We start from the raw sequence: 21,510 nt of genomic DNA, 5'->3' as shown, positions 1-21,510 counted from the left end.
GGAACTTCTTAAAATAACAGGCTATCTGCACCTGTTATAACCCCTCCTTTTTCACTATGTTTTTTATTTTCAGATAATTCCTTATTGATTATAACTTTTATACTTACCTGAAATTCATATCCATATCTTTTACACGATTCATGTCCATACTTTTATTGTATCACCAGCTACTATAGCTCTGTCTTCTCCTTAACCCTTTTCCTGCAATAGTGTATGCACCTGGCGCATTTTGGCCTAGTTGCTCTCGCGCCATAAGACTCCAATCAATCAATCAATCAGACTTCCCAAAACAAAGACTACCCAGAACAAACAATCGGGCCTGGCGTGCTGCATTTGCCAGGGTCATATTCTGGCATTGCTGTCATTAACGGCTCGACACAGGTGCTATGCTTCTCAAACAAGCCCTTTAAGGACGAGCTGCAGAGGCTATACACAGAGTTTATGGCAGATCCAAACCATGCTTTGACACTAGATAAATTAAAAAAAGAAGCGGCTACTAACTATGCTCTACTACTGAATTTTGACTGTATGAAATGATTCTCAAGGGCATAGTAAAAAAATATTAAAAAAGGGTGGAGTTCTCGATTCTCAAGGGCATAGTAAAAAAAATATGAAAAAAGGGTAGACTTCTCAACAGGCTGGAAAGCATCTAAGACCACCTGCTTTGGGTTGTCATCCCAATTCATTGTAAAGTCAAAAAAGAAAAATGAGATGACACAATAATTCGAAAGTGCCAAATTGTGCAGAGTGAACGTGTACTTTTTTCATAAAGATGCCTTCTTCCAATACATTGCTTCAGTTATCAATCTATCACCTATCCCATTTCACCAGTACAAAATATCTGCTATAGTACATTGCATAATGTGCCCCCAAATATGTGCTGATTTTTCTAAAACTCTCCACTTGCATTAGGATGAATATGATCACCTAGACTAACAGAAGCACCACCAGCCTCAGCTGCCCCAGCATTCACCACTGCAGGACCAGCTGCCATTCTTGATTTCATGTCCTCAAAGAGGCCTGGCATTCCTGCGAAACAAAAGAATAGTGTAATATTGAGGGTTTCGAATTGATACCGGAAATGCTTATTTTAAGCACTGAGGCAATGATGCAGTGGAAAAGCTTACCGACCTTGAAAACTCGAATAAGCATACTAGAGAATGACTTGAACACCCTTCATTGACATGAAGTAAAACGCGGTACCGTCGAACGCACAATAGGGTATATTCACCTGTAGCTCGCGAGTGGTACGCCCTGGGTATGCCAACATCTTTGTGTCTGTGACAGCTGCCTGCTGCTCTCGTACCGTCTGCATTAGGCAGTGACTGCTGGTAGTTTATGCGGCTGTGCAGTTTCCAGCAAATAGGGTATTATATGCTATCCTTGGCTGCCACACTAACAAGCGGTGCGGAGGCGGCAGAAAGACTAGCAACATTGGGGACTCCCAGCGCTCCAAGAGCCAGAGAGTGCGAGCCTAGGGATGCGACAAGACGTGATAGCTGTACTCGAGGACACAACGCAAACAGCTCTTGATGATCAGCTGAAAGGACCTTGACACCGCTCGACAAAACTTAGTCTAGGTAAGTGCGGGCGCATTTTGCCTTTACCCGACATTAGTTTTGTCGCATCTGCAAGCTACACCTGCTTGCAGCCGAAGTTCAATGACACTTTCCAAGGGACGCGAGCACAAGTGATTTTACATCTGTAGCAGTGGCAAAACGGCATTGACAGGAATTTACATTCATAGGCAGATACTTTTTGCCTCCACCAACCTGGAAGCCCTTAGCATTTATGAGCCCCTTGGCTCTGTGGAAATGTCAACAAACATTGCATGCCTCAGCCTATTGGCCACAACTCGTATTGTGCTTGTCAAAAGCACGTGAGTGCATGAAATGCTCAATGGGTTTCCAATCGCGGGGTTACAGTCATCAAAATGGCTTGCACAACCACCTGCACGGCGCAGCAAGCTGCTTAAGGAGGCTCGTAACAGAAAACATGCAACAGTTGTTGACATCTCCATGGAAGCAAACACTTACAAATGGAGACCAGCCTCGCGTGAGGCAAAAGGCTGCGTGGCAGTGTGGGCCCACGAACAAAGAATTTTATCAATGCCATTCTGTTGCAATTACAGCGGTAAAAAAACATGCATTTGTGCCTTTTGGCAAATGTCACTGAGTTCCTTCGGTTGCGAGTAGTGGCTCGCGACGCGTGAAGTCAAAATTATGTATGGTAACGACAAAATGTTCCTGCACCTACCTGAGATAAAGTATTGTGAGGATACCCGGTACCTGTTGAGATCGGCGGCGAGAACTTTTTAGGTGATTAGCAAGAGCGATTCGCCTTGACTCAAAGCAGCAAGCAACCGCGTCTTGTTGCATTCTAGGGAGTGCACTCTCCGGATCTCAAAAAACAAAGAGTCCCCGACATTGCTATTCTCTTTCTGTCCTTCGTGGTGCAGCAAACGCATGATACCACATTTGCTAGAAACCGCACAGCCGCTGAACTGCCAGTAACAGCTGCGTATTGCGACCAGTACAACAGCGGCGATATAACTGGCACGGACACAGATGGCAGTGCACCCAGTGTGCCCCACTTGCGAGCCGCAAGTGAATAGACTCTATACTATCAGCACCATGATGCGGTGGCTGTGACTGCTTGCACACCTCGTCGCGTTCTTCGCTGACATTAAGCTCTTATGCTGAACGCTGTTCTCAGCTCTACTTCTACCTTCCACAGAAAGCGTGAAAGTGGATTTTCATTTCAGCACCGCTTTTTGTCGGCATTATGCCATGTCTTTGACGGAAAATGCTTTGCAGTTTGCGCGTGAAATAATGTCAACAGTGCTCAGCATGATTATCCGTGAGTCAAATGCTTTCTGGATTCATCAATAAACACTAATAGTGATAAATTGTGAAAATGAGAAAAGCCCAAGCAATCAATGAATGCTAATAACAGTAATAACTGTAAAATGGGCAGTGATTAAGCAATGAATGTTTCTACAAAAGAAAAAATTTCGGGCACCTTATAACAAATGCCGCCTCGAGTTTCCAGGGATGAGTGTGTCCGGATGAATTGAAAGAAATGCTATTGTATTTCTTTAAGTTTTTTTTTATAAAGTAACCACAGTGCCCCACGATAACGTCTGAAAGGTACCTCCCCCTTCCTCGCACTTTCTGCAGGAAGTAGTAACAGAGCTGAGAAAAGCGTTCAATCCAAGCACCTACCCTTGGCAAAGCACATGATAAGGCGTGCAAGCCGCCACGGCCACCGTTTCATGGCATTCATATTATGGGGCGGTCGACGATTCTGCGTTCACTGTCATCTTAATGATAGCCATCCAACTGATGATGACTGGATGTCGGAGATCTGCTAAAGTGAGCTCCAAAACCGGGAAAAAGCTCCACTTACGAATAGGGACTAAGAAAAAACATTGGGACCTCGGAGAAGCCCCGAAGGTGTTTGGGTGAACCCAGTTTAAGACCATGTGCATTAGGTAAAGCAACTATGTTACCATTGCATTGTGTACATACTTATAGAAAGTACAAGGTGGAGACATTTGAGACCTCAAAATATGGCATAGCATATATAAATTGTTACTTGCACATACAAAATTTTACTTGCACATGGCGACTGTTGGCAGCGGGCTCGGCATGTATCCGGTGTTCCGGTCACAATTTCAATACACACTGTTCGTGTATTGTAAAAAAAATATATATATATCTCGGAGTTGGAGTCTTTTCGACGACTGCAACTCCGACATAGCTATATTTACGGAAACTTGGTTAAAACCGAACGTTAACGACGATGAGCTTTTTTATTCGAGCATGAACTTTTCTGTATATCGTTGCGATCGGCCTCGGCAGCGTGGTGGTGGCGTCCTTGTGGCCATAAAGAAAGAAATGCCTTCATTTTACGTTCAACTATCTTGCGATCTCGAGCTATGTTGTGTTTGTCTTTCATCGCAGTTTAGCAAAACGCTTCTTGCAGTGTGCTATAGGCCCCAGGTTTTGACTGTTCTTTAGTTAATGAACCACATACTGCCCTAAACGAAATCACGATACGATTTCCCAAAGTGAATCTTTTACTGTTCGGTGATTTCAACTTCCCTGAAATCAACTGGCAGTTACTCACATCTACGTCACGTGATTCCAAGCACTTTCTTGACGGTTGCATGTTGTTCAATCTTAGTCAAATGATCGACAAGCCTACCCGTGATGATAATATCCTTGATTTAGTCCTTGTATCATCGCCCGATCTTGTGCAATCTACTATTTACATGCCTGGTCTTAGCGACCATAGAATAATGAATATATTGATCACACTGCCTGTTCTAGTTAAATCCCCCATGTCTAAAGTCATTCGCGATTTTAATAAAGCTGATTACGCTGGTATTAATGCTAAGCTCACCATCTTTTTTGACGTCTTTCTATCTTCTTTTTCGTCGCGATCCGTAGAGGACAATTGGTTGTTATTTAAGCAAAAGGTTACTGACCTGATCAACTTACACGTTCCCTTGCTGCGGATTCGTGGAGATGTTGGGCAACCATGGTACAATAAAAAGCTGAAATCAGTTGATAACAAAAAGGAGCGCCTTTTTCGAAAAGCGAAGGCTAGTGGTTCTCCTGTGTGGAATAAGTATTTTCAGTGCCTAAAAGAGTACACTGCGTTAATTAAGACTTTCAAGAAGAAGTATTTTCATCAGGACTTGCCCAACATTCTTCGAACCAACCCTACTAAATTTTGGAAAACGATTACACCCAATCCTAGTATGCAGTCCATTGAGCTAGTTGACAAGGACGGTGTCGTTGTGCCCGGCGAACTTGCCCCGTCAGTAATGAATGATTACTTTTCTTCCATCTTCACAACGGAGCCACCAGATAATATTCCCTCCCTCCCTCTACTTCCGTTTTCCCAAATGCCTCCGATCACTGTCGCTGCATCTGGAATTTCTAATCTTATAGATAAACTGAAGGTATCTTCTGCCCCGGGACCTGATACAATTTGCTCGAAAATACTGAAGAATACGAGAGACATCTCCTGTTTATTTCTTCAGCTCATTTATAACCATTCATTGTCAGACGGCTGCGTTCCAACGGACTGGAAGTTTGGCCGGGTCATTCCTGTCTTCAAAAGCGGAGGTCGATCCCTTCCTGATAACTATCGTCCCATATCGCTCACATGCATTGCATCGAAGCTTTTGGAGCATATCATCCTCTCTAACGTTATAATCACCTAACCTGTAACAACTTTTTTTTCCAAAACCAGCATGATTTTCGCCAGGGTTATTCCTGCGACACCCAACTTTTTGAATTTTCTCACGACCTGCACACTAACCTTGACTCGCTCTCTCAAACAGATGCCATCTTCGTAGACTTTTCGAAAGCTTTCGATCGGGTTCCTCACCTACGCCTACTCGCAAAACTATCGAGACCCAATATTGATCCCTTAATCGTATCTTGGATTTGCAGCTTTCTCTCATCCAGAGTCCAATATACAGTCGTCAACACTTTAGAACCAAGACTTACCGATGTTTTGTCTGGGGTCCTACAAGGCAGTGTCCTAGGTCCGCTTCTTTTCTTGATCTTTATTAACGACCTTCCAAATTCTATCACCTCTAACATACGTTTATTTGCTGATGATTGTGTCATTTATCGCCAAATAAATTGCTCCTCGGATCACCTTCTTCAGAAAGACCTCGATAATATAACCAAATGGTGTGATCAATGGCTAATGTTACTAAACCACTCTAAATGTAAGTTTGTCTGTTTTTCTCGAAAACATTCCCCATCTCTTTTCAAATATTCTCTAGGCTCACCAACAATTGAGTGTGTTCAATCGCAAAAATACCTTGGCGTTCATTTTTCTTCCCCTATGTCTTGGACCCTCCACATTGACTCCATACATGCCGAAGCTTCCAGAACGCTTGGTTACATTCGACTTTGTCTGCACTCAGCCCCTCCAACTTTGCGCCAGCTGGCCTATGAAACTTTTGTGCGTCCGAAGATTGAGTATGCTGCTGCCATTTGGTCCCCACACCAGATTTACCTCACTAACACCTTAGAATCTATTCAGAATCGTGCTGCCCGATTCATTCTTTCTAATTATGAACGCACTGCCAGTGTGTCGGCCATGAAGGCTTCCTTATGCCTCCCCACTCTCATTTCTCGCCGAAGAATATCACGCATCTGTCTTTTCCAGAAGATTTTTTTTACCACCCTCTACTCAGGCAGTCTCCACTGTCAGAACCGCATCGTTCATCCCGACGACTTTTTTACTCCCTTTGTGTACGTCGCATCCATGGTTCCACTGTCACCTTTAACAACTCATTTCTTCCCCTTGCCATAATAGAGTGGAACAATCTACCGGACCATGTGGTGCTCATCAGTGACCCCGACCTCTTCAGACATGCTGTATCGTCTATATTTAATATGTAATCAGTGCGATGCTCCTACCAATGGCCGGTGCTCAGCCACATCTTGTTTCTATGTTTTGTTTTTTGTTTTTATTGTATAAAAGTTCTACTTGTGTGCTTCTTTGTATTGCCCCCCCCCTTATGTAATGCCCCTGGCGGGGCCTTTAAAGGATAATAAATAAAAAAATGAAATGAAATAATCATGGAAATGCCTTATTTGGTGTCTGTTTACATATACATTCATTTTGTGCCAAATGGTACTATGTCAATAATTTATTTGCATGCAGTAACTTGCATGCAGGTGTGGCAGGCATACTATCCGCCAGCTATTCTGAGCTCTATTAATGTTAGGAGCACAGCATGGATGTGCTCTGTGCATTACCAATTCCAGAATGGCAGCCTACAACTGGCACCAGATAGTGTGGACACTTGTTCTTTCTGAGTGGAATCTGTGCTGAACTGAAATTTGGGTTTCACATAATAAGACAGGGGTGCTAGGCGGGACGCTAGAAACCCCAAAACATCACGCATACAGCGAGTGCGTAACGTTGCGTTCTTCGCTTCATATCCTCTCCACCTGGCCTGCTTACCAGACGTGCTGCCGGGGTTTGGTGCTATTCCCATGGAAACAGACAAAAGGAGGAGAGGAAGTGGGGCACCTCCCCTTGTCCTAGACTGTCTTGCGAGGGTTGCGACGTCAAGCACCGGTGCCCTACTTTTCCAAGAATACAGCCATTAATCTGGATATCGCTGCATGAGGGATGCTTTGGGGTTTATAGCGCATGTCAGATGCTTGTGCCACCTGGTTTTGTGAATAAAAAATTTTAGTTCAGCACATCTGAAATTTATTCTGCGGTTACTAATAAACCTTTCGTTAAATCACCCTACCATCAAAACGCTTGCAGGGGTTTGTAATTACACACGCTGTGCGTGCTGCTGCAGCGGTATAATTTTAAAGCAAATATCTAGTAACAAAAGGAAAGGTGGATTTGTCACGATGTTATTTCACGATTTATGACACATATGAAGAGAGGATGCGCAGCACATGTAAATGCACTGCGTCCCTTGGTCCTGGTTAAATACCAAAATGTCTATTCATAAAGATAGAAACTAATACATGTTCCATATATTCTCTATAACTATGTTTACTTTGAGCAGCGATCAGAGTCAGTTAACCCCTGCATGCCCCTCTTTAAACATCAAATAGCCTAGTGCACTTATATTTTATGAGTTTTTCACTAAATCGGTCTCTTTAAAGGGACAATAAAGGCAATTCGGAAGTTTCATTTGGCGATCGAAATAAATTCCAGGCATATCCCAAACAACGTTGCCCGAAATTTAGCCAGAACCGACGCTTACGTACTGCAAAAATCAATTAAATAGTCGCTTTCATAATCGGCCCCGGGGAGATGGCAGCGACTCCCCGGAGTGCGGGAAGTCGCTGAGGAAGAAGCAGGTATCGCATGACGTCACCTAGGACGTCAAACACGGTATCACCGGGAACATATCACGCGATTGGTCAAAGTGAGATACATGCCTTCAGTTTTGTTTTCCATCGCAAGTTCTATAGAAAGAAATGTGTTTTGGAATTCGATAACTATCAAAAGTATAATTCGGACCGGAAATGTTTACTAAACATAAAATAAATTAGTATAACTGGTTCCGTCGCAGAAGCAGGAGCTAACTCAATTAATCAGTGACGCCTAGGCCCACCCGAAAACAATGGCAATGGCACCCGGAAGGAAGCAAACAGTCTATGCCGGGCGGGTGGTATATGTACAAGTCGGCGGCGTAGGGCAGAATCCTGAATATGTACGCAGCCTTAGGGGCAAGTAGGAGCACTGCAAGTAAGCATGAAGATGGCGTCTTTCTCTTCTTTTTGATCCTTTAGTGAGATCTCTTAGCAGTGCAGGAAGTTCGTTGAGTGGTGGAATGCATTCTACCAGATTCAGTTAGGCCTAGTGAACTGTAGAAAAAACTGCTGATTAAATTTACCGCCTGTTCACCAAGGTTGCTCCCTCAGCTTAATACACTAAAAATAAAGCAGATGGTATCATTTCACTGTGTATTTGACATTTTTTTACTGTCCACGCAGTTTTTCCAGGAAACGCGTCTCGAGTCGACGACTCAGAGGTCGGCTGCTCCCCCGTAAACAGCGCCAGTCTCGTGTCGTTAGGATGACGGTAATCCTTCTCTCTTTACATCAGTGCCAAATCGCTAATCGCTCGAGGGCTCGTTTGCGAGTGGGGTATCGACGGCCAATAACAGCGACCGGGCTATGCAGAACGCCCATGCTCACCACAGCAACCACACTCAGCCTCTATTAAATGCTATCGAGACTGACTATTCACAGTTAACGTCACTGCTGTCGTCACTTCCCTTCTCGGAGGTTTCACATAGGTACATCCATGCAGGAATGCACAGAGTTAGTTAAACATCCATAAAAAACTGGCAGTGTGCTAGGATCTAAGTGGTCAAAAGACACATTTTGTGGAAAAAGTTTGAAATTGCCTTCATTGTCCCTTTAAAGGACCCTCATGTCTGTAAAGAAACACGGAGCTTAAAACAGGTTAGGGGAAGGCATTGTGCTTTTGCAGTGGCTGCACCATGAATTGAGGATGTGTCGCGTTATCGCTTGCGCCGCGCGCGTGGGCAGCCGCAGGAATGACGCCGATCTTCTCCAACTCGGGGTAGAAGCCAAAAGAGCCCCGTTTATTCCAGCGTCATCACTTTTATAACAGTCAGGCACGTGACCGCGATACACCGAGCGGCGTCACTTGCGCTACCGCCACGTCTCCCTTTTTTTTCTTTTTATTTACAATGGGTCTTTCACTGAACACATTCAAGGATCATAATTGACAACAAATCCGCACAGCCACCATATTTGACAATAAACCCACACAGCAGGCGTAAATGACAGCAAACTTAGTCACAAAGAAACGGGCAACTCGAGCAACAGCTACTTCGCTTCGTAGCGTTCCGGTTTTTTCACTTGGCGACCGTATCGTGACACGTAAGGCGAGGTAGGCAACGGAGGTTGAATCCTACCGTTTTCAGATAGATCACTCCCTGTGCTATCCCCTCCCAGAACTTCAGTGGCGCTGCGGTCTTCGCCGCTAGGCTCCCGGTTCTCTGGTAACTCATAGCTTCCCTGTGTGCCTTCCGACCTGGTCTGCTGAGGGGACAAAAGAACCAGCATCTTGCGGTTCCTTTCTAAAAGCACCCCCGCGTGAGTCTCTACCACGAACGACCTTGGCCTATTGGCCGGATGGAGGACTGTTGCCTTTTGCTTATAGTCCTTTACCTATACTAATACACCCGGCCTCAGGGGTGGCAACTCTCGTGCGGCATGCCGACAATTGAATTGTCGGCGCTGCTTCTCTCGAAAGGCTTGGTCCCGCCTGCGGACCTTGTTCAGGTTGAGCTCTCGGGGCAACAAACTTCGTGGGTGCAGCGGAAGCGTCGTACGCAGGCGCCTGCCCATCAAAAGTTCCGCCGGGCTTTTCCCAAGGGGCCCTGGGGTGTCCCTGTAAGCTAGCAACGAAATATAGGGGTCACGGGCCTTTATAATCAAGGTTTTAATCGTTTTCACCATCCTTTCTACCTCTCCGTTTGCCTGCGGATACCTCGGGCTCGATGTCACGCTACGGAAGCCGTACTCGCGTGCAAACAACTTAAACTCCACAGATACAAACTGTGAGCCATTATCGGAAACTACAATCTCCGGTATGCCATGCCTTGAAAAAAACTCTTCAGGTGCAATATGGCACTGGCACTTGTCAACGATGTCAACAGAGCGAGCTCGGGGTATCTAGAGAAGTAGTCAACGGCAACCAAATAGTGAGATCCCTTGATCTGGCACAGGTCAACACCTACTTTCTGCCACGGCCTTTGTGGCGTTTCCGTCGGAATCATGGGTTCCGAGTTCTGCTCTCTGTGTTCAGCGCATGCTGTACAATTGGCTATCAAAGTTCCAAGCTGAGAGCTTAACCCGGGCCACCACACTGACTCTTGAGCCCTAGCTCTGCATTTACCAATGCCTTGATGACCCTCGTGTAACTGCTGGAGGACCTCGTTTCGGAGCTTTTGAGGGATTACCAACCTTCTCCCTTTTAGCAGCACTCCTTCGCATACAGTTAATGCAGACCTCTCCTGCCAGTACGGCCTCAAGACCATTGGCACTGACGAAAACTTCGGCCATCCTTTACGGCTCAAATCAATCAAGCTCCGACAGACTTCATGTTTTTCCTGAGCTTTCATAACCCGTTCAAAACGGTTATGTTCGATGATGCCGGTTGCGCAGCCTTCCACGTATTTCATGACTTCGCTAACAGTGAGCGAATTAGGACAGGCTGGCGTTGCCCGCAGGGGAGCCCTTGACAAAACATCGGCAGTTATGACACTCGTTCCGGGTACATATTCAACCACAAAATTGAAACGCATTAAGCTCATCCGGAAGCGCTGGATGCGCGGAGGTAATAAGTCATTAGGCGACTTCCCCAGAAGAAGAAGAAGAAGCTTAGGTGTTTAATGGCACAGCGGCAACTAAGGCCATAGTGTGCCAAACACAAGGTAAGTTAAAGGCAATACTGAAAAGACCTATAGTAGGTAGTTCCATCTTAAAACTATGGAAAATAAATGATTAAAACCTTACAAGATACAGGCCTATAAAGGCCTCGAGAAATTTTAACCAATGCTCCACAAACCAGAGGCACTCTAAAGGAATTTCATTCACGCAAGGAAGTATGGAAAATGTGCCGACGATGCAAGATCGCCGGCTCTCTGCCACCACTAATTTTCAGGTAAACGTAATAGAAAAGAAAACAAACTAAAATTCATAGCCGATGTAGGATGCCAATGCTATCTAAAAACTTAAAAACTTGTTGGTGCGGCACAAGAGGTTCATCACCCAATAATAATGCCGGGTGGAACGGGACGCGATTCCGGAAAAAGGTAGAGAAAAAAGTGGTGCGTTCGTGATGGTACTTAGAACATACGATAAGAATATGCAAGACGCTCAAACACTCGTTACAGTGTTCACATTTCGGAGCTGCCTCTGCCCGTAGGAGGTACCCATGCGTGAGATGGGTGTGTCCCAGTCTCAGACGACAGAGCACAACCTCAAAGAAGCGCTCCCTGTGTCGGCAACTTGCCCATTCCCGCAGGGTAGGCTTCACACAATGAAGCTTGTTGTGTATTTCCGTGTCCCATTCTAACTGCCACTTTTTCTGGATTGCTTTTTTAAGACTGTGTTTGTAATCAGTGTATGGAATGTCCTTGATATCCACTTGCCTCTCAATGCACGTACTGGCAGCTCTATCAGCATCCTCATTTCCTTGAATACCGACGTGACTAGGCACCCAACAGATATTGATGTGTAAATCTGATTTTGCTGCAGTGTGCACAATGTTCCGGAGCCTAGTAACGAAGGTATTCTTTGGTACTTCCAAAGAAGCAAGTGCCTTTAAAGCGCTGAGAGAATCAGAGTAGATAACAGAATGCTGGATAGCATTTTCTATAATGAATTCAACAGCTAAAATTAAAGCATATAATTCTGCAGTTAATATTGAGGCTCTGGCATCAAGACGCCTAACAACCTTCCATGTCTCGCTTATAACAGCACAACCGACAGCACAGTCACTCTTAGTACCATCTGTGAAGAAACTCCTATAGTCACTGTACGTATAAGCCACCTGGGAAAACTCCTGCTGCAGGGCAGCAACAGGAGTTTGCCGCTTATTATATTTGATCAGAGTAAAATTGATTACAGGTGCTACGCACTCCCAAGGAGCAACTGCCAGTGGAAGTTGGGCAACTAGGCTGAAACTGTCAAGGTTGTAAGCCTGTGAATATGTTTTAATTCTCTGCGTAAAAGGGGGTACGACAGATGGCTTGTTCTGGAATGTAGTTTCATAGCGAGAATCCTGAATTGCTTCCTGGATCGGATGAGAAGGAACAGAGCGAATTCTTAATGCATTCTGGAAGCCTAAATAAAACCGTCTTTTTTCAAGTGAATATTCATTACTCTCAGCATATAGGCTAGGAATAGGGGACGTCCGAAAAGCACCAGTGGAAAGCCTCAGACCTTGATGGTGGATCGGGTCCAACACCTGAAGGGTAGGTTGACGTGCGGATCCATACACTACACATCCGTAATCCAATTTTGAAAGAACCAAGCAGCGATAGAGACGAAGGAGACATTCCCGATCGCTACCCCAAGACTTGTGTGAAAGCACCTTTAGGAGGTTCATTGACCTTGAGCATTTCTGTTTCAGGTAAAGTACATGACTACGGAAATTCAACTTTTTATCAAATATCACTCCTAGAAACTTGTGTTCATTACGAACAGGAATTGCCTGCCCCCTTAAGGTCAGACTAGGCTCTAGGATCATGCCCCTACGTAATGAAAAGTTGACACATACTGACTTCTCTGGTGAAAAACTAAACCCATTGGCCTCAGCCCACCTCATCAGGCTATTAATTACCAGCTGAAGTTGTCTCTCGCAGACCGAAATGTTACACGAACAGCAAGAGGTCTGCAAGTCATCCACGTAAAGAGAATAGGAAAGTGATTGTGGGATAGACTTTCCAATAGAGTTCATTTTTATTAAAAATAGTGTTACGCTAAGAACACCACCTTGTGGAACTCCATTCTCTTGGACGAAACTACGAGAGAAGGTTGTACTAAGCTTGACATGAAAGTATCTGTCTTCCAAAAGGCTTTTAATGAGTGAGAGCATTCGGCCACGAATTCCGTACGAGACAAGATCGTTCAAAATTCCATACCTCTATGTTGTGTCGTAAGCCTTCTCTATATCAAAGAAGACAGAAACACAATGCTGTCTATTAACAAAAGCCTCACGAATAGTTTTCTCAAGTCGTACGAGGTGGTCCACCGTTGATCTGTGGGCACGGAAACCGCACTGAAACTTTTCGAGGAGGTTATTTTCCTCTAAAAAATGGACCAATCTTGAGTTTACCATTCGTTCAAAGGTTTTCCCTAAGGAACTTGTCAGGGCTATGGGCCGGTAACTTGAGGGTAATGATGGATCTTTTCCTTGCTTGAGGAGCGGGATAACCTCAGCTCTTTTCCAAGAATCTGGGAAGACCCCTTCTCTCCAGATCTGGTTAAAAAAGCTTAAAAGCACCTGCAGGGTATTGGAATGCAAATGCTTGAGCATACAGTAGTGAATTCGATCTGGTCCCGGGGACGTATTTTTACTTTTATATAATGCTGCCTGTAACTCTCGAAAAGTAAAAGGTCTATTATAGGGTTCTTGTAGTCCTCCAGAGCAATTTATTCTCTTCTTCTCTATAACACTTTTATGCTTTAAAAATGCAGCCGAGTAATGCGATGAACCTGATACAGATGCGAAGTGCTCCCCTAGAATATTGGCCTGCTGCTCAAGACTAGGCAGTACACCACCTGGCAGAACGAAAAGCGGTATGGAGAAGGCTCGATAATCCCCATTAATCTTGTGCACTTTTTCCCAGACAACTTTTACACTGGTGTGACTATTAACGGAGGAGGTGTATTTCTTCCATGTCGTCTTTTTTGATTGACGACGGACATATCGAGCCTTCGCCCGAGCCTGTTTGAAGGCTAAAACATTTGGAGGGGTCGGGTACCGGCGTAGCACATCCCATGAACAATTTTGTTTTTTTCGAGTCTCACTGCACTCCTTAGTCCACCAAGGTTTTGGCTTAGCAGGAAGGCGTGTAGAAGGCTGCAGAATAGCTTTATGAGCTGCCTCAATTATAGAGGCAGTAAGGCATTTGCAGGCATCATTTACATCCAAGCCAACTAAAGTTTCAAGGTTAATCTCAGATGCACTTTCAAACATGGCCCAGTTTGCCTGGTCTACTTTCCAGCGTGGTGAACGTGTCATGAGAGAGGATGAAGGAGCAGTGCACTTTAAAATAATGGGGAAATGGTCGCTACCTTATGGGTTAGGATGCACATGCCATGAGAAGTTAGGGAAAAGTGTGGCAGTCGCAATAGAGAGATCAATGCATGATGAAGAAAGGTGTTGACAGCTAAAAAAGGTAGGCTCACCAGTGTTAAAAAGACAAAGTGTTCAAGAGAATAACACAGACTCAATCATTTTTTCTCGGATGTCACGACGTGTACTCCCCCATAGAGGATTGTGACAATTAAAATCACCCATCAGAAGGAATGGCTCAGGAAGCTGGTCTAAAAACGAATTAAAATCTGAGGATTTCAAAGTAAAGGATGGTGGTATATACAAAGAGCACACTGTCAGAGCTTTGTGAAGCATGAACCGTACAGCCGCTGCTTCCAGTGAGGTAGACAGTGGGACTTGTACGCAAGGCACTTCCCTCGGGAGAACCACCGCAACTCCTCCAGAAGAATTGACAGAGCAACGACGATCCTTGCGGAATACCTGGTACCGTCTGAGGAAGTTGGTGTGGCTGGGATTTAAATGAGTCTCCTGTAAGCAAAGCACACGTGGCTTGTGCTCCTCCAGCAAAAACTCACCATCATCCAGGTTATGTAGTAGCCCTCGACAGTTCCACTGCATTAGCATTGAAACCATTATTAAGATATGAAATTATGAGCACACGGATGAACAGTAAAAAAAAAAATAATCATCCCTTCGGAGGGATTACAGGTTTTTTAGTTTTTTGCTTGGTTTTCGGATTCTGCCACTCCATCTCCTCCTGGTCAGACTCAGGGGTAGATGGGGAGGTGGATAGGGCAGGAGCACCGCTCTCCCGAGCTCCGCAAGCAGGCTTGCCTGCCGGCTTGGGAGGGTCGGAGCTGCGAGATCCTATCCTGCGGCCATGACCAGAACCTGACGGGAGGGTGGCAGATGTACTGGGGAGGGGTTCAACCCCGTCCATCTTCTCCACCTCCTTCTGTGTTACAGAAACTGCATGAGGGCCATGCAGCTCCTTGGTTGCAGGCGGTCTCTCCAGGGAGTGAGGCCGAGGGCCTCGCTTTTTCTCCCTGGTAGGAGACCGTGCAGACTGTACAGGCGCAGCAGGCGCTGGCCTGTCTTGGGATGTGGGAGCAGCCCGCGAACCCTCTCCGCGAAGAGAGGGAGCCTGCTGCCCCTGGGTAGGCTTTGGGGTCCTGAGGGCGGCAGCCAGGTCTTCGAGCAAGACCTGGGTTGCCCTCGACTCCATACGCGGCGCAGGACCCCGGCGCGCCACGTCGGCATACGAGCCTTGTGCAAGGAATGACCAGCGTTTCTTGGCCTCAAGGTATGTAATGTTCTCTTTAGCCTTTAAACTCAGTATCTCCTTTTCCTGCTTCCACAGGGGACAGGCACGGGAGTACGCTGCATGGGTGCCTTTGCAGTTGGAGCAGCACACAGTGCTTTCACAGACGTCTGCGACATGTTCGTTGCTGCCACAATTGGCGCAGATCTCTCTTCCACGGCAGCTCCTGGACCCATGCCCGAACCTTTGGCACCTGAAACACCTTTGGGGGTTCGGCACATAAGGACGGACACGGCAGTTCAGATAGCCTGCCTTTACTGTTGCTGGGAGACAGTGCCGTTCAAAAGAAAGAATAAGATGTTTTGAGGGAATCTCCTGACCCTCGCGGCGAAGTATAATCCGCTTTACTGCAATGACGCCCGAGGTTCGTAGGCCTTCAAGGATCTCATCCTCACTTACATCTAGCAGGTCCTCTTCGGAGATGACACCACGCACAGTGTTCAAAGTCCTGTGCGGTGTTACCGTGACTGAGGTCTCCACGATGCTCTTCATCTTCTGAATGGCCACACTTTGCTCTTGTGTGGTGACCTCAACAAGGAGGTCCCCAGAATGCAACTTTTTTGCTTGGTAGGAGTGTCCGATCAAATGCTCAAGAACCTTGGCAACAATGAACGGAGACAGCTTGGCGGCAGGGCGTTGATTGTCTTCAGAGTGGACTACAAAAAACTTAACAAAGTGTTCTGTTTCTAGTGCTTTGGCGATGACTTGTTCCGGACAGGGCCGTTTGGATGCCTGCCTGGAACCGGGTTTAGAGAGAGAGGGAGCCATAAGAGGCGGAAAGTGTTCAGAACCTGTGGTGTGCCGCCCACCACGGAGCCCAACAAGGGAATAGTTAACGGACCATAACAAAAAGGGCTTTGCTGGAACCGTTAGACTATTAGCACTGCCCAGGTACTATAACCAAGTGTGGTTTTGGACGAGGAGTCTGTCGCCACCCAAGGTTAGCCCTTGCCGCCAAAGGAAATGAAAAAAGGAAAGAAGAGAAAATGAGAAGAGTGAAAAGAAGGAGAAGACAAAAGTAAAAGAGGGGAGGGGATAGTAGAAGTGGCGACTGACTGAATCATCCTGGTCGGGCCAAGCCAGGACACCCGTCTACGGGAAGCGGGGGCCGAAGTGGTGTATTGCCTCACCCGGGGGGCCCCGAAGGGTCCAAACCTGCCCCGGGCTCGGCTCAACCACCAGGATGCCCTTTTCCCCGGACACGGGAAAGCCACGCACAGCCAGACGTGGGCGGGCGAACCCGCATGGCTCGGGGTCCGTGGAGACGCCACTTTCCAAACACCTGCTTTCACAGGTGCCCCCTGCGGGGAGGCGACTTCCCCAAAAGCGTGACTAGTGGTTTGTGATCGGTCTCGAACAGAACATCAAGTCCCGTGATGTACCCTTCGAAACGTTCCGCCGCCCATGTCAAAGCTAAGGCTTCCTTTTCTATCTGGGCATATAGTGACTCGGCTGGAGTTAACTATCTGGATGCAAAAGCAACCGGACGTCGCTCTTTGTTTGGGTGAATCTGCAACAGAACCGCCCCCAACACGAAAGATGACGCGTCAGCGGAAAGAATCATTGGGTATCGAACATCGTAGTTTGCCATGACCCTTGGCGAGCAGATAACGTCCTTGATACACGCCAGCGACTGTTCCTGAGCAGGCCCCCAGACCCACTCGGAATCTTTCAAAAGCAACTGACGTAATGGCTCTGTCTTCGAAGCCAAGTTCGGAATGAATCTGGCAAGATGATTTGCCATTCCCAATAGCCGTCGCACCTCAGAGACATTCTCAGGAGTCTTAAGCTCCTTTATGGCGCGAACTTTCTCTGGGTCTGGCTTAATGCCCTCATGACTCAACTGAAAGCCCAGAAAAGAAATTTCTGTTACTCCGAAGCAACATTTATCTTTGTTCAGAGTGACGCCAGCTCGCCCGAGTCTGTCCAAGGTTTGACGCAAACGGTCATCATGCTGGGCTCTGTCTTTGCCGAAAATTAAAATGTCATCCATCAAGTTTGTTACCCCTGGTATTCCCTCCAGTATTTGCGCCATTCTTTTTTGGAAGTGCTCAGGAGCCGAGGTTATTCCGAACGGCAGTCTTTGGAAACAGAACCTTCCGAAAGGTGTAATAAACGTAGTCAAAAGTTCGCTGTCGCGTGACAGCTTGACTTGATGGAAGCCCGAGTTTGCGTCAATTTTGGAGAAAACCGTTGCTGCACTTAACATTCCCATACTGTCATCTACAGTGGGTAAAACGTAGCGCTCCCTACGCACGCAGTTATTTAAATGCGTTAATTCGACGCAAATTCGTACCGCACCAGACGGCTTCAAAACGGGTACTATGCCCGCGCACCAGTCCGTCGGTTCGTTTACTTTTCGTATCACTCCATTCCGCTCCATTCGCTCCAGTTCCTGCTTAACCGCGTTCCGTAATGGGAGAGGCACCCGACGCGCCGTATGGATCGCGAACGGAACCGAGTTGGGCTTTAAGTTGATTTGGTACTCTCCCGCCATGGCACCCAAGCCACGGAACAGATGCGGGTAGCACGCCTCAACAGACTGTTTTGACGTGGCCAAGTCGACGAACTTAATCACGCCCAGTGCCTCGATAGCAAGGAGTTCGAGAAGAACGGAGTGCAACCGAGAGACTACATACACGGTTTGGTGTACGGTTCGGCGTTTCCACTGTATCGTGGCAGTAAACTTGCCCAGAACTTTCAAGCACTCGTTACTGGGACCGGTCAGCGTGATATCGGACTTCTGTAACCTAGAAGGCAGTCCGGGAAAGGTTGACGGTACAACAGAGACCTCCGCCCCCGAGTCTACCTTAGCAAACACTGGCGTTTCGTTAATGAAGACTTGAATGAATCGGGCGTTAGACCCTGCCCCGCTCACCGACCCAACAAAGTACGCATCGTTGTTCTTTTGAAGACACGAAAGTCGTACCTTTCTTGGGTAGGCGGCAGCTTTCTTGCGGCAGACTGCGGCGAAATGTCCGGTGCTACGACAGTAGCTGCACTTCGTTGACCTTGCCGGGCAGGCTGTCCTGGCGTGAGGATCCTTTCCGCAGAAGGAGCACTTGCCGCCGTCTCGGCCGGTGGCTTGGCTGGTGAAGCGCCGAGGAGGACCGTCTCTCTCCGTCGGCTGGCCTTGTTTCCTGACGGCGTCGAAGTTACCGGCAGCTGTCGTTTCGTTGCTCGCGTCTCGTAGTTGCTGCTGCTGTCGATGGACAGTCTCTTTCAAACGAGCTTTTGCCAGGGCACTGGCAAGTGTCAAGCTCGCGTCCATTTGTAGGGTCTCTGAAAGCTTGGAATCGCTGAGACCAACAATGAAGCGGTCGCGAACCATGCGTTCTTTTAACTCTTGGTACTCGCAACGGTCCGCTAGGGTATGAAGCGCAGTTACAAACTGGTCGACAGACTCCCCTGGTTCTTGAACGCGGCGATGAAAACACGCGCTTTCGTAGACCAGGTTCCGTGCGGCCACAAAGTGGTTGTCGAATCGCTGTTTGACGACTTCGTACTTCTTCGCGTCGTCGTCGGACAAAGCGAAAGTCTGGAAAATCTGGCGCGCTTGCTTTCCCATAGTATAGAGCAAGGTTCGTACCTGTGCTTCTTCACCCCGTTCGTTGAGGCCCGACGCCAAGCGGTAATCGTCGAACTGTTGACTCCAGGTCGGCCATTCAGACGTAGGGTCGAAGTCGAAGTTCGGCGGCGTTTGAACAGCGAACATTCCGTAACCGCTCTTGCAGCCTTCGCTTTCCGCCATCCCGAAGTCCTTGGCGAAGACGACGATAAGAAGCGAGTTAAAAAAACGCCCCGACCACTCCTGACACCATGTCGCGTTATCGCTTGCGCCGCGCGCGTGGGCAGCCGCAGGAATGACGCCGATCTTCTCCAACTGGGGGTAGAAGCCAAAAGAGCCCCGTTTATTCCAGCGTCATCACTTTTATAACAGTCAGGCACGTGACCGCGATACACCGAGCGGCGTCACATGCTATACCGCCACAGGATGGAGGGGGCCAACTTTTAGGCTACCATGCTACACTTATACTCATTCATACCTTCAAGCACAGGGTAGAGAGAATTGACGGCAAAGAGCGCTTTCCTTTCTGCTGCCAGCACCTTGCCCTCTGCTTTTTCTGCTCGGGCTTCAAGCAGCTTGCACTTCTCCACGGCGTAGGCTGCCCTGGCCTCGGCCTCGGCTATCTTGGCCTTGGCCTCGTCCAGCTTGGCCTCGGCATCAGCTAGCTTGGCCTTGGTGCCCACTAGCTCTGCCTCGGCCTGAGCTTGGGTTGTCCTGGTTTCAGCTTGAGCATGTCTTAGCTCAGCAGCAGCGAAGCAAGGGTCCTGATCATCCAGTCTAGGGGTCACCTGATGCGGAAATCATTCTTGGGTGTTTAAAACACCTAAAACACTTCCCCATTTTTTTTTAAAGTACTTCCATGGACAAAAATCCTCAGTATGTGCAATCGGCGGCTGAAACTTATTGCTGCACCATCTGTCAGTGGCTCGCCTGATTTTGATACCACACCTGCATGCTATTGTGCTTGCAGGCGTGTGTTCATGCACTCTTCTGTGACTCAGTTATAGTAAAACCTCGTTATAACAAAACGGGATATAACAAACTAATGGATATAACAACGCAATCATAATTCCCCTTGCTTGCTAATAGTGGGAAGAAATGGACATTGGCTATAACAAACTAATGGTTATAACGAAATAATTACGACCGCTCCTTCAACTTTGTTATAACAAGGTTTTACTGTAATTCCTCAGAATACAGCGCAATGTGCCGCCTCAGCGGCGGTATTCGTGAGCATCTGAAAGAGATGCCACGAAAGGAGACAGCATTTGCGGTTTCGCAGCACATACTGCTGGTCAATAAGAAGTCTGGTTTCCGAATACGGTGATTTAATGTTTTTCTTCATATCATAGTTATTAAGCCACACTTTCTGACGTAGCAACAAGTCGTGGCAATTTGAGTGAGCAGTAAAATCAGATCTACAGTCTTGGCACCTCGTGCTACATCCTGAAGTAAACACCGCGTCAGAAAAGCGCCCAAGTGCTCTTCAGTGGTCTAAACCAGGCAACCAACCAGCAGATAGCTGCAGTCATGCTTTTCAGTCGCCGCTATCGCGTCCTTGGGATTTTCGTCTGCGTTAGTACACTGTCTCAGATTTATACTGATGCCTTCAACAATACCACTTTTTGACCCGTCAGAACCTTAGCAAGCAAGACTTTTGTAGCCTCAGGCCTGCACGGTCAGCTGAAAACTGGATCACATACCAGCAGAAGTGATGAATTACCTGTTGAAGGATCTCTAACATTATCCACTCCATGATACGGTCCTCAAATGCCGCTGACTTGGTTTTTCCTGGCTTCTGAAGTGCAAAAACGTAATACCATAAAAGCTTTATTTTTGTTAAAAACGATTTAACAAACAAATCGATTTCCCACGGATACCCACAGGGTTCACTTCAATTTTTTTAGGAAATCAGAGTAACAAAGACTTTAATTGCCAGACCCATTCAATGAAGCATTCCAGAAAAAAAAGTAGTTGAAAGGTCAGCTAGCGAAGACTACTGTGTGTGAAATAACTCAGTTTATTGTTAACACATCCTGGTTTGGGTTTTTAATTATGCTAGATGGCACTAGAGCAGAAATTGTTTTAAGCTGCATATAACAGATGGCATTGATAAGGCTCACCTTTGATCCCTACACAACAGGGTTGCATTACCCTGGAAAACATTACGTTTTCTTCTCCTTTCCCTATGCACTACCGGTGCAAGTTTCCTTCACAGATTCTTACTGCATAGGAGCATAATGCTGCATGAAAACCTGGCCTTGGCTGATTTAACAAAATTCTC

At 46.8% G+C, this 21,510-nt stretch overlaps 1 protein-coding gene across 1 annotated transcript in view; it reads right to left on the bottom strand.

Moving 5' to 3' along the window:
• LOC120842549 overlaps positions 1 to 20,970 on the bottom strand; it is a 36,041-nt gene extending 15,071 nt beyond the window's left edge. The window contains exons 1-3 of the mRNA XM_042287812.1: positions 20,950 to 20,970; positions 19,705 to 20,014; positions 938 to 1,029 (exon numbers count right to left, since the gene is read on the bottom strand). Of these exons, the coding sequence (XP_042143746.1) occupies positions 938 to 1,029; positions 19,705 to 20,014; positions 20,950 to 20,970 (423 nt within the window). The remainder of the gene's footprint in view (positions 1 to 937; positions 1,030 to 19,704; positions 20,015 to 20,949) is intronic.
• Between the last annotated feature and the right edge of the window lie 540 nt (positions 20,971 to 21,510).

The sequence above is a fragment of the Ixodes scapularis genome, unplaced genomic scaffold, assembly GCF_016920785.2.
Source record: "Ixodes scapularis isolate PalLabHiFi unplaced genomic scaffold, ASM1692078v2 ptg000460l_1___fragment_1__unscaffolded, whole genome shotgun sequence".
NCBI classification, from domain to species: Eukaryota; Metazoa; Arthropoda; class Arachnida; order Ixodida; family Ixodidae; genus Ixodes; species Ixodes scapularis.
Note: the sequence above shows the minus strand (reverse complement) of the source record. Positions and strands in the feature narration are given on the sequence as shown.